Source organism: Bactrocera latifrons, unplaced genomic scaffold (genome assembly GCF_001853355.1).
Source record: "Bactrocera latifrons isolate USDA-ARS-PBARC rearing strain unplaced genomic scaffold, ASM185335v1 scaffold_34, whole genome shotgun sequence".
In the NCBI taxonomy this organism is placed as follows: Eukaryota; Metazoa; Arthropoda; class Insecta; order Diptera; family Tephritidae; genus Bactrocera; species Bactrocera latifrons.
Genome location: NW_017536979.1, coordinates 1265538 through 1278799, shown reverse-complemented (window position 1 = coordinate 1278799; position 13262 = coordinate 1265538). Strand labels below are relative to the sequence as shown.

Below are 13262 nucleotides of genomic sequence, written 5' to 3'. Positions count from 1 at the left end.
TTTTCGTTTGTCGGAGACTATTGATTTTCGTTGTTGAAATATTATATATGTATTGGCTTCGTGCATGTATGGGACACTTGCGAAGAGTTCGTCAAGTCGGAGTCAATGAGGAGCGACAAGCAATTCGACGGTAGCGATGAAGATAAATATGAAAACATTTCAACTTTGCATTGGAGAGTTGGGTGAGTGTGAAAGGAGTGCCATTTGGGCATATTACTACCCGTAAGTAACGAAAAGTCGCGGGCGACGGATGAGGTTCACGCTTACATACACGTGATGTCACATTCAAACAACAGCTGTTGTCTACAGCCGCACGCATTTGCACATTCGTACACAAAAAATAGGAAAAAAATGGAGCGCGTGCAAACACATCCACACGCATACAAAATTAAGTGAAAAGCGCACGCGAACAACTGCCAGGTAGTGCGGGCGAGGTGGACGGACGAGGCAGTGCTGCTTAGTGTTCATTAGTAATTGCACAGCGGTCAGCAATAGTATCCGCTTGCTCACGGCTTGGATTTGCTTATTTTGCATGCACTTAAGTTTATGTGGTATAAGCAGACATACACATAGTATATCTAGTATATAAACATATTTGCTGGTATGTAGCTAGTTCAAATAGCAAATCGAATGCACGCACTGCTACCGCAACGACATCGCAACGACGGCCGGCTTAGTAGCATGTGACGAGTTCGTTGGGGTTTTACGGTGCTTATATGACTGCTTTGCGGAGCTTTGTTGGGCATAGCGGGCATAGCAAAAAGCTTGCATAACTAAACGGCAAACAGGTTAAAATAGCGATGGAGAAAACGCACGAGTGCGTCTAAGTGGACGGACGTTGTCGTTCTAAGCAAATGACGCATAGAAGACCTTGAGAGTGAAAAGCAAAACTGCAAAAATCTTTCATTTTTACAGAAGTTACTCAAATACTATTTTTTTAATTTCCCCACTATATTAACACGAATCTTATTGGATCTTCATAAGCATGCTCAATCTCGGCTGGGTTCGCAATCCTTGACTAGATGAAAACGGTTGTTTTAAATTACCACATCTCCTCTTCTGTAATAAATGTGTTCACAGTTTAGTCAAAGATAAAGACAGAAATATTAGCGCAAACATTTCAGCATTATTTTTTTTGTCTCCGCACGTCTCTTTTTCAGCTAGACGTGCAACGAACGTGCGAATGTTCAATCCAATTAATGTTTCTGGGTTAATGCATTCATAGTCCAAACGCACAGAAAACGTGTGCGGCACAAAGTCAAGCATATAGAAATGTACATATGTATGTACATTATATACACATTGAAAATATATAAACGGGTAATATATAATAATTCCGGATGCCCACCCAATAGGAAATAAGTGATATAAACTTAAGAACAAGAAAAATTCGGAATCTATATTTTTACTATTTTAGAAAAAGCTTTTAAAATTCTGAAATAAAAATTTAAAGCGAAATGTGCAGAAATACAAAAAAAAAGTCTCAAAAAGTTAACGGAAAATATTTTCAAAAATTTAATCTCTTCTTCTCTGCTTTAATTTAATCAAAAAAAGCAGATAGGCTCCTTCTCAGCACCAGCAGTTTGGAGGCAACAGAAACTTTTGGTGTAAACGACACATTGTCATTATTATTATTATTGGCGGTAGACTGAACATAATAGCAACACAAATCAATTGTAATATAAAGTATCAAAAGCAGCGCCATTTTAAGTGGCATTAAAAGAGGAAGACTTCTGCCTGATTCTGTGTATTTATACATTATTATTTGCATTATCTTCTTTCAAGCAAATTCCGAGTTTAACGGTTCTCATAAACGTAACAATGGACTGCAGAAGTTTCGAATCACTGCTTGATACTATCACTTCATTTTATTTACTTTTCCAGAATAATAAGTAATAATCTCATAATATGCTAGAGTTCTTCCAAGAAATCAGTTGAATTAAATGCCAGTAGTGTTTTATCACTACATTAATAAAATTATTGAAGTTTCGCAGTTTTCTCACACAAAATCATATCAATTCCAGTATTTCGGACGATTATTGTTCCGCTAGTTTTGATATAATATTTATATTAAATTCTCACTAACCGTTTTTTGTTTCCAGCTGCCAACGTAGCGCGGCAGCCGAACACGGCTATCGGACACGACCATTGGGCCAAGCTTTAATTTGTTTAATTTATAAATTGCTACCGCGTTTCAAACTTTTTTCTATTTTATTAATTGCACTCCTTATAACGTTGTTCTAAGCGCCTGGTTGCGCTTTGTTTCAGAAGACTTTTTTTTATTTTTTTTTTGCCGATTGCGAAGAAACCGTTCTTTTAGGCGGTTCTGTCAAGACTGAAATGCTTTCCAACAAATTCCATCATTATAAATCAATTCAGAACGCCAACAACCCCCAGTAGTTTCTAGTTGGCCTTTAAGCCATCGACTCTTGGAGGGTGGGATATTTAGGCCATCACTAGACACTAGTATCTGTCCCTCGCTTGTCGATGTTTGAGCCGAATGGCATATTGGCACGTTGAACACACCACACCTTCTTGGTACAAACACAAGTGACAACAACAACAACAATCTGGAGGGTTAGTAGCGCCGAAACGGAAATACATTTTAAGCGTGAAAGCAGTGCTACGCCCTGTGCGTCAGCACAAGAGTCCGTCAGTTTGCGTGTAACTGAAGAAGCTAACATATCTAGCACTTGCTAGAAACAAAGAGAACGCCACACAGCCGCATAAAATGGGAGTTAAGTAAATAAGGTCGGCATAAAGCTGGGATCGTAACGGTAGTAATGGGGAGCAACCTTATAAATTCCAACCCTCCTGAGTGCATGGAACATCATCAACATTTACCTATGTAAATGGAAATGAAATTCAATTTGTTTTGTTGTTGCGCGTGAATGCCTGAAGGAATTAAGTAATGCAGAAATACGCAAATGGAGCAAAGCGACTCGGTAGCCACTTATTGATGGCAAAGTGCCGTTAAGCAAATAAACAACGTGTACGCGTTATATTTATTTACCGTAGAGCAAATTGATGTACGAGCGCACATACAGGTAATAACATAAGCGGCAATGTGTGCTCGTACTATCTTTTTAGCTCACTAGGTCATTCAGAGTCGACATCGCGAAGTAATCTACGCAACATTTGCTAAGTCAGTGGCTATTTATTTATTTTATCGAGTGATTTTGCGCATCAGAAAATGTCTCGTGTTGTTGGCTATGAACATAAATTGCTGCTCATACACCTGTATTGATGCCGATCAATGAGGTGCTCCGAGTAACGCTTGTTGGCGGGAGACCAAGCCCATTCATTTTTGTTAAAAACAATTTACGGACAAAAAATACAAAAACCGAAAGCTAGAAACGCTGAATATGTAGGCCACTGACAGAGGCTGACTCATGCCGAAAATCAAAACAAACAGAAAACGGAAACCAAAATAAACTGTTATATCTCTCTAATGTCCCACCCACTGAATGCCACTTTATGCGAAATGAAAAGCTGAAGTTTGCTGCAGCATTCCGTCCGCTTTAGTATACAGTATGTCAACTATTTGATCACATACAATTCCAAATTCATTACATTTTGTTCATTCTTCGTTAAAATAGACTTTAGAATAAAAAAAATACGTTCGCTAAGTAGGCCTATGAAATGGCAGTTTTGTAAAGTTGATCGCCCTAATGTTGCTCTGATATTTCTCACTAATGTTCCTCACACAAATTGACATTTTATGCGAAATGGGAAAAGCTGAAGTTTGTGGCACCTGTCCGTTCGCTTAAATATTATTATTGGATAATATATAAAACTTTAAACGTTGAGGCATGATACATCTCGAATTCATATTATATAATTAGGGGTTTCACAAGCCTCATAAAATTATAAGTTATAACGATTCGAAAACTAGCATTGAGAATTGTAAATGTGTAAACTCATTTTTGTATGAAATCCAACAAGAATTTCTTTAAACAAGTGTAAAAATTTATAATTTTACGATTTTACGATGCTTTACGTCGGGTTGTGAGTACCCCAAATATAAAAAAAACTTTGCACCTATGTACGTGCCTATATTTAGAAATATGAAATATGAATATTATGAACAGTAAACTACAGGGTTTGTCCGAAAAAAAAATGGGACTGATTTTCTGCCGACGCGACTGTACTTCGGAGCGTGCGCGTAACGAACGAGCGGCTGCTCAGTTGTCCAAGCACTGGAGTATCAGGACGAACTTTTTCGTGCGACGTGTTTCTGTGAGTGATGCCAGCCGAAAATGCAGCGTTCGTTAAAGCAGAGGTACGCGATTAAATCCTGTGTGAAACACGGTAAATGTGCGACAGAGACGTTTGAAATGATCAAGCAGGCTCACCCAGATGTTGGTTTATCAAGAAGAGGTGTGTTTTGGTGGCAACAGGAAATAATGAGCAAATTTCAAAGTGAAAACGATGTTCATTGTCTTGTTTGACATCAAAGGCATCGTCCACCAAGGATTTTTTCCTCCTGGACAAACCATCAGCGCCAAATTCTGCGTGAAAGAGACTCAAACGAAGGGTCAAACGGGTCCGACAAGACATCGCAGCCGATTGGAAGTTGCACCACGACAACGCCCCGGCTTACACCGTCTTTCATGTGAATAGCTACCTAACCCAACGCTTCCGCAGCCACCCTACAATCTTTTATTTTCCTTGCATGAAAGGCAAGCATTTTGAGACGACAGAGAATCCAAGCAGCAGGCATTTCGGCTCTCAAGGCTATTCCCGACCCCTTCAAGGCTTAGAATGCTTAGAAATCGAGATTATAATTTTTTCGATAATTGACAATTTAGGTGATTTATATTAATATTCTGGCAATAGTCAACTTCGATCTTCCTTTGCATTATTTACATATTTATATTCAATAACACAGTCACCACAATTTCAAACCCAGTTTGTTACGGTACATAAAAGCTTTGTTTAAACCGAAAATTCCCCAACAGAAGCAATGTGTCATTAAAAGTCGACTTATTTCTAATTTAAGCCGCACACTCATGTCCCACATCAAATCACCCACGTCCACCCACCGCATGAGTGCTGCCGGTGTTGTACGAGTACAACTGGCGCTGAGGTCTAGAGTGTGGGGCTACACGTCACACTTAATAATTTGGTAAGCGACTGTCAGTCGTTGCTGCATAAATCGCTCATTGTACTGTATATTTGTAATTCGTATGAGAAAGTTAAATCAGAAATATTATTTTTTATTTTCTGCTTTGTTTTATTTTATTTTGTTGTGGGTTTTTAAATTTGTTACGGAAATGAATAAAATAGATTCTTTTCGTGTTTAAAACTATACTTGAGTAAAGCACTGTTGTGGTGAAATATTTTTAAAACAAGCTTCTCTTTAAAATTTCTAAGTTTACCATTTGAATAATTCACATTGATTAATTGTAATTTAGTTTGAAGAATGTTGTATTGCGTTATTTTCGATTTCGACTTATCTGCCTCACTAGCTATTGATATGAAGTGTTGTTTCTTCATAATTCTAAGCGCCTTTAATTATAACACCGAAAATTGTAATCACTGCGGGCACTTGAAATCGTAATTTATTAAGACTACAAATACATACAGATGTATGTATATGGTAGTGCAGTTTAGATGTATGTATTTGCTGGCTATTCTCGAACTTAGTTACGCGATAGTTTTTGTACAATAAATTTTACCTTGGCCCTAAATTTGCGCATGAAAAGTAGTCACATTGATAATATTAAGCCTATATATATATCGTTCCATATTGACTCGACACCAGCCCTGAGCCTAAAGAAAATTTAGTGATTCTTCGTTTTATTAATGGGCATATTCTTTTGCGTTGGCTTTTTACTCAAGCAACTACATATACATACACTTTATACATACCGATTTGCGCGACATTTTGGTATGTGGCTCCTCCGCTCTGGTCAGCACAAATCAATTCAGCTTTGTATAGGCGGCAACTGTCAGTGCGGAAATAATCTGCAATTAAATAAAAGGAATAGGGAATTAAATAAACATACGTACATTTATTTAAAAATAGCAAATAAATGGGTATTGTAATGAGAAACCTGTCTTTCGAGTGAACGTTGTGAGGAAAAATCTTCTATACATCATATAAATATGTATGTTTATCTTATAAAAATTATAATTGAAATGTAATTAATTTTGACACACTCGTATTTTTATGCAGTTATTTCTCTCCACGTTTTCTCCAATGAGTCACTGAGTTCATAAGATCCCGCCGCGTTTGACTTGTTGTGGCAATGAAACGCTTACTTATTATTTACTTTATTCAAACGACTTTTTCTAATGAATATATGTATATATCTAAGTGAAATACAAATAAAATGTGATTTCATCTAGGAGCGTGATTCATTGATAAATATTGTTTTAATAAAGCTGTAAAGCTCACGTCAAATGTGTAATAGAACAAAAATCATTGAACAATTTAGGACTTGTTTAAAGCTCGTCTTTTTATAGTTATTTAAATGTTGAGATTAAATAAATGAAATATTAGCAAAGTATACCGATTTAATTAGATATTCCACTACAAAATTTTATAATTTTTAAAATGTTTTAAAATTTTTCAAATCACATAAAGCTTTAGACACTTTAATTCGGCGATTTATTGCATTTCTTAAATTTTACGTTCATAATAATTTTTTTCAGGTTTTAGTGACTATTTCGTACTATTGGAATTGCTTGATACAAAGCACTAAATTTGATAAATATTCCCCGATTATGATTATGTTAAAAAAGTATCGGGAAATCTTCATTTTCCCCCTCTCATCTCCCGCTTATATGGTGGACGCGTAAATGTTATTTCTAGGTTGGTACAACTGTCCTTAATTATGTTCACAGCAACTGTTTATGTCAGTCGACCTGAGTACCTCAGTAGTGTTTGTCGAATTTTACAATTTAAATCAATGTGTTAAATTTTTGGCAAACACTCAACACCTGATATTTATAAATTCTGATACTTTCTTGATAGGGGCTTGAGAAATTTGAAAATCAACTAGTTTATGAAGAATCCCTCGTACGAAGAACAATGGTAAAATCTCTACAAATGTTTATTTTGACTAAAATTAACAATTACAAACATTTTAAGAATTTTGATTTTTCGAAAGTTCTTCAAAAATCGTAAATATCCATTTGACCTCTACTACACAACTCGAGTGTGGAAAATCGCAGCATCTGAGTAAGGTAGACGAACGTGGCTGCGACAAGTGAAATCTCAAAAAGTATTAAACAAAACAAGTTTCGCTTTTATTTGTGTTTAGCGCCATTTACAGTGCCGCAGCGCCGCCATTACAGCTGCTGGACCAGCCTTGCCAGTTTGGTTTGGTGGATTTCACCTAAACCAAGTAACTATGTGTTATTAAGAAATTGCTGACAATTAAAGATGTTGACCGCAATGTAATGCTCGACACGACAATGACGATAATGGCAATAATGCTGCAGCCACTATTCATAATCATATGGGCAGGGGCTAACGTAACCAACGTCGAGGAAATGGAAATGCACGTGTTTGCTGCTTGAATATTTAAACTCGCTTGAATGGTTACGAGCCAGTTTATATATTTGGCTGTTACTTGGCCACTTTTACATGCTTGAATGATGATGATGGCATAAATAAAAACCGATTATGTGCGTTGTCGGAAGTACATGTACGGCGGTGACGTTGCATTGACATAATCGTCAAACCACAAAGTTGTTAAACCGAATTTTCCCCCACATGGTTGTTGACCATTTATTATTATTATTGTTGTTATTGGTCGTTTGTCTACTATTTACTCTTGCAGATTTGCGTCAGTGAAATCGGTAAATAGCATCATTGCAATTGCCAACGTAGCTACAGAAAAGTTTAAGTTGTTGTTTTATTGTAAACGTTTTTCAACAACGACGAACCACCATGACGGCGTACAAACTTACGTTACGTATGTATGTACGTACATATATAGGTATGTGGTTAGTATAGGTGTGAATTGCTTGTAAAATGCAATAATTTCATGAAAATTATATGCAAAAGGTGCAAAGCTTTCAAACAAACCATTAAAAAGTAGACATCTCATTAAAAATATGTGTATACTTATGTATACATGTATGCAGGTGAGTGTGAATTTATATAATACATACAGACTTTCAGCTTGGCCAACAGGTAAGTGGATGCAGTGCTCGAAGGTAAATAACTCCTCCATGCCGTTCAAATTTAAATAAACAAATGTATATACACACATACATGTATGAAAAGTATGTAAGTAGCAATAAGCGATTTTAAGGCATACTCGTATTTGTGCACATACATAGGTATGTATGTATGTGTGCAGATGAAAAATATGGCGAAATGATTTTGACTCTTTCAATTTTACCCAAAAATTTTTTGCCGCTTTGCATCACGGTGCATCTGTTTCGCCTTTGCATATACAACTCACACACTAGCAAGCGTTCATAATTTTCATTAAGCGCTTCGCACGAGTCGAAACATACATTTTCAAAGCAGCGAATTTCACCTTGAACTTGATTTCATTTGTACACATTTTTTGAGGGCATTTCAGATAAACTTGCCATTATTGCACGTTGTCGCAAGTTTTATTTCGAGCTGTGACAATAATGAGCTTTATAATAAGACTGTTGTTGTGTGCGATTTTGACATTATTGCCTATTATATATTTTTGTAAGGCATATTTAAAGCTTTTTGTAGAAAATTAATTATTGGTCGGATGTTAAATGACAGTATAATCCAATACATTTGTATACAAATGAAAGAAGCACCGCCCGGGGCGTATTTGCGAGAAAATGGCTATAACGACAGTTTAACGCTACAAAACTCGAATTGCTTGCCTTATTGAAAAGGAAGCTGTTTCCTTTAATGAAAAATGGTATGAGTAATAAACTACATTTTATAAAATGCCTTTTTGCTTGCGCAAAATATGTGGTGCGAAGCTTCAACAACAAATTAATTCGAACATAAGACCACTTTTAACCGAAATATCAAAAGACGCGCTTCCGTTTTAATAATAGAAAATAAAGAAATGAAGATAAAACACATTGGCAGAAAAATGTTCCCTGGATTTGTGGGAGCAAATAAGAAATAAAGTCGAAAATTAAAAAAAATCGTATTAATGTGCTGCCTAGCATAATGTAAATATACATACATATGTATGTATGTATGTGCATATGCGCTTTGACTTATCTGAAATAGAAACGGATATGACGCATTCGCCTCCATCGCTAATAAAGTGGCGAGCCAAAAAAGTTCGTAAAATAAACACCGAATAATTAAATGAACATAAGATATTGCGCTACATACATATTTACATACGTTGGAGATGACGGCGGTTTCAGACAAACAAAAAGTAAAAGCTGCTTTGCCGATTGGCGTAGAAGCTGTCTTTAAGATTACTCATAAAGGTACTTAAAGTATACGAAATACTTCAAATGTCATTGCATAATGTATTGTTTTAAAAGTTTTAATGTACAAACAAACTTAACTATAGACATATAGTATATATCTATGCCTTTGTGTGCACTTAAAACAGACAGCATAAAACTTGCTTTCAAGGCAATCAATTGCGCGTTTAAATTAAGCTTTACATAACAATGCATCTGTGAAGCACAATGAATGTTAAGAAGATTGGCTAGGTTGTTAGCAGGTGGAAGGAAGAGTTAAAAACGAAAACAATTAAACAAAAAAGTCTGCGGCACGTAAGTGTGTCAAGTTCAAAAAGCTAAGAGAGCTCTACCCCAATTTTCATATACAGTAAATGTAATAAGAACTCTATTAAATTGAAAGAAAATTTATTTTCTAATGGCGAAAACTTCGCTACCGAAACTAACTATCGCTATTGTGATGATCTCATTATGACTGGACACTGTAACATCGATAAATGTCAAAATATGGAGAAAAACAGTCACTGTCGCCACGATGCAAGTGCAAAGAAACCAAAACATCGAAACGAGAAAAGACGAGTCCAAGAGAATACCTCAAAATTAAAAATGTGAAATAAACAGGAAAAGTACACTTTACAGAAACACAAAAAACCATTCAACTAACTGAATTGATTGTGTTCATGCAAAATCATATATTTTCAATGCTGAGCTCGCGATGACATCATAACTACTACCGAGTGCCAAAGAGAGCGATAAAAATCATCAAAAATGTTAACCAGCTAGCGATAAAACGATCGCTTGGAGCGACGACTGCGGAAATAAAAGAAAAAGAAATTGAAAATGAAAGCAAAAAACAAAATGAATCGCGAAATATTCACGCTCAAATGTTGGCATGTGTCTGTGGGAGAACACACACACACACACACACACACAGATTGTTTTCAATAAAAGTTGGGCGTTAAATTTGAATTTGCGAGAAAGATGGAAAATAAACGCAAATATGGTAATGAAACATTCACGCTTAGGGTCGACAATCACAGTTTCATTGCACTTTACGTGAGTGTTTCCAATATTTAAATAAATGGCATACACATACGTTCCCTAGGCGACCGCACTACAAATTAATTATTTAACACATTGAGGACGGCGCGACCCATTGGTGGGTCACACACAAAGGTGAAACTGCCTACTAAAAGCAGCGCTGTCCTCAACGTGTTAAAATAGTTCCGTTATTGGTGTTAGTCTTAATATTTGAAACTGGACTCATTCATAACTGAGCAAGTTGCAAGTCTTCTTTTTATATTCAAAGATCATTCACACCGAAAACGGGGAAGAGTTCTATGAAAGTGAAAGGAAAACAAGTCATTAAAAGCAACTATTCAAGATTAAATAATAATTCAAGCAGACAAAGGAAAACAGTCAAGCTGTCGGATAAAAAACCACAAAAGTAGAAATAGAAAGCAAATGAGTCAAGCATATTATTAATTGTTATTGCCTAATACGCTGCTCAGCACGATAGTAGTGCAGACAGCATGATCCCCATTTCCTCTAAACAAACACACAGACAGAGCACGCAAGAACATAGCAGATCTATGTTGCCGAGCGAGCCCCCCCAATTAACATAGCGAAAAATTAGAAAAATATTGCTTCATAAAAAATTAAGTAAGATATAATGGCTGGGACGGACGATTTAAAAATGAAAAATTTTGAAATTGTAACGAACAATGCGCGATGGATGGATTTGAATGTCACGAGAAGCCAAATGTATCATAAAAGCGTAAGAGCGTCATTGGAAGTGCGAGAACTGTGCGAGTTGGTGCTTCAGACACTTGCTCGAACTACTTACAAAAGTATGAATGAATGGATGCCGTCACGGTCATCAGTGAATTGTGGCGCTCATTTGTTCCCCCGTTTTGTTTTTTTTTTTTTTTTCAGAATAATGTGGCTACTAATTTCAGTAGCGAAGTAAATACAACAACAGCAGATAATAACAAAAGAGAATAGGAATAATTGTTTGCAACTATAACGAATAACGGTTTGTTTTCATAACAACATTTCATAAAAAAAAGCTTCAGACCACAGAAAAAATTAATTGCATGTAAAACTTTGAACGATATTATATAGAGATATACAAGTTGCTTTTCAATATTGGCTAATTACAACGACAAGGAAAGTGTTGAAAAGCAATCATTCAATTGGAACGAAAAAAAATTTAGAAGCGAATAGTTATCAAAAATCTTAATCACAACTAATTAGGTAGTAATTTTGAATAATTGGCAACCATAAAACGGTTGATAGAGCGAGAAAGCGAGGTCACAAATAATATACCGACGGACATACATATGTACATCTATACTTTTATAAAACATTTTATTTGTGATTTTGTTCGACTACCGTCGGGTTATAGATTAATTCCATAAAAATACTGCCAATAGTCGATCCGCAGTGTGTGCACAAGCCGTGACTTAATTCTCAACTGTAAACATTTACGATTTTCACACTTCCCCGATTCGACATGTTTTTGACATTATCCCACTAATTGTTTTAACAAATCGAGCTTAAAACGTGAGAAACTGGTAAAATAAAGTAATTGCTGTCGACAGTAGAGATTTCCATGTATGACTAGGAGAAAAGAACACAATGAGAAAGCATTTTGTTGTTTTCCAATAAATTGCCTGTACGTGTAGAACAAATAAATACATTTTCAATATTTCTAATGCCCGGTTTCACAGTCCATACTCAAGTTGTGCTTAAGATAAGACTGGAAAATAGTGTTTTCAGTTCATACTTAAGTTATGCTTACTGAAAATGGAAGACTTAAGCAATGCTTAAGTAACAGTTGATTTTTGTTTTGAATTGTTTTGAATGTTCAGTTATTTATCAAGGGAAGAATAATAAGAAATAAGAAATAATTTTTTTTGCAAAAAATATGGAATCGGATTGGGATTTCCATAAATTCCAACAGGTGCTCCAACTCGCTAGCGGTGAAGTTCGGAGTTATTTTGTGGTTTTAATCCATTTACGATATAACTTTCATCGCAAATTGATGTATTGTCTGTTATAATTTAAATATTTTAAACACATTTTTATGGATGACATTTGTAAAACATACGTTGCGATATATCATAATAAAATTTTATAGAAATTCAGCATTGACTGAGAAACGCAAACGACTACTCAGTCTACAACAATGCTTAGCTAAGATTTTATTTGGGCACAACTTAAGTATGGAACAGTGAAACCGAGCATAAGACTTTCAATTTTTTTGCAATAAATTATTAGAATTATTAGATTCCCTTTGTAGGATGACATTAAGGCGATCACATAAAAGTTTACTGGAACAGAGAATGTGGTTGCTTTGGAAATAATATCCACAGCAGATTAAACAATAAGAAGTCGCTTGATCAACCATTCCCCAGGATACAAGCGGCTTATTATTATTACATATTAAACATTTTCGTTTCGCCAGTGACCAAGTGTCATTATGAAGCGAATAATTCCAGATAAGAAATCGAGAGAAAGACCTGCATTAATTTAGCGTTTAAGTTTAATTTTGAGCAATTGTTGCGATTATGGTATATCTCACAAATTAACATATGCAAATTATATGTCCTCTGAACGATGGAAGATTTTCCGACGTTTTACATTCGGACTTCATTCTATTGATTGCCCGTATTTTGGTCGTTTCTCCTAAATATATTCAAAGTTCAAAAAGTAAATATGATCACGTAATGATCATAACGGCTAATTAGGAAATTCTACCAACTGAACTCACAATAACAAGAACAAGATGTGGAAACTCGTCATTGCTGATAAAAAAACAAAGTGAATCCAGACCGTTAAATCCCCTGTGCTTAACGCGAGTCAATATTTCATAATTC

The 13262-nt window shown here is 35.6% G+C and overlaps 1 protein-coding gene across 6 annotated transcripts in view; it reads right to left on the bottom strand.

Annotated features, from left to right (window-relative positions):
- The window catches only part of LOC108971334 (moesin/ezrin/radixin homolog 1), a 34891-nt gene that overhangs the window by 4314 nt on the left and 17315 nt on the right, over positions 1 to 13262 (bottom strand). For all 6 annotated transcript variants that reach the window (XM_018937318.1, XM_018937313.1, XM_018937315.1 and 3 more), the window contains one exon: positions 5875 to 5970. In XM_018937318.1, coding sequence (XP_018792863.1) covers positions 5875 to 5889 — 15 coding nt within the window. In that variant the 5' untranslated portion in view covers positions 5890 to 5970. The remainder of the gene's footprint in view (positions 1 to 5874; positions 5971 to 13262) is intronic.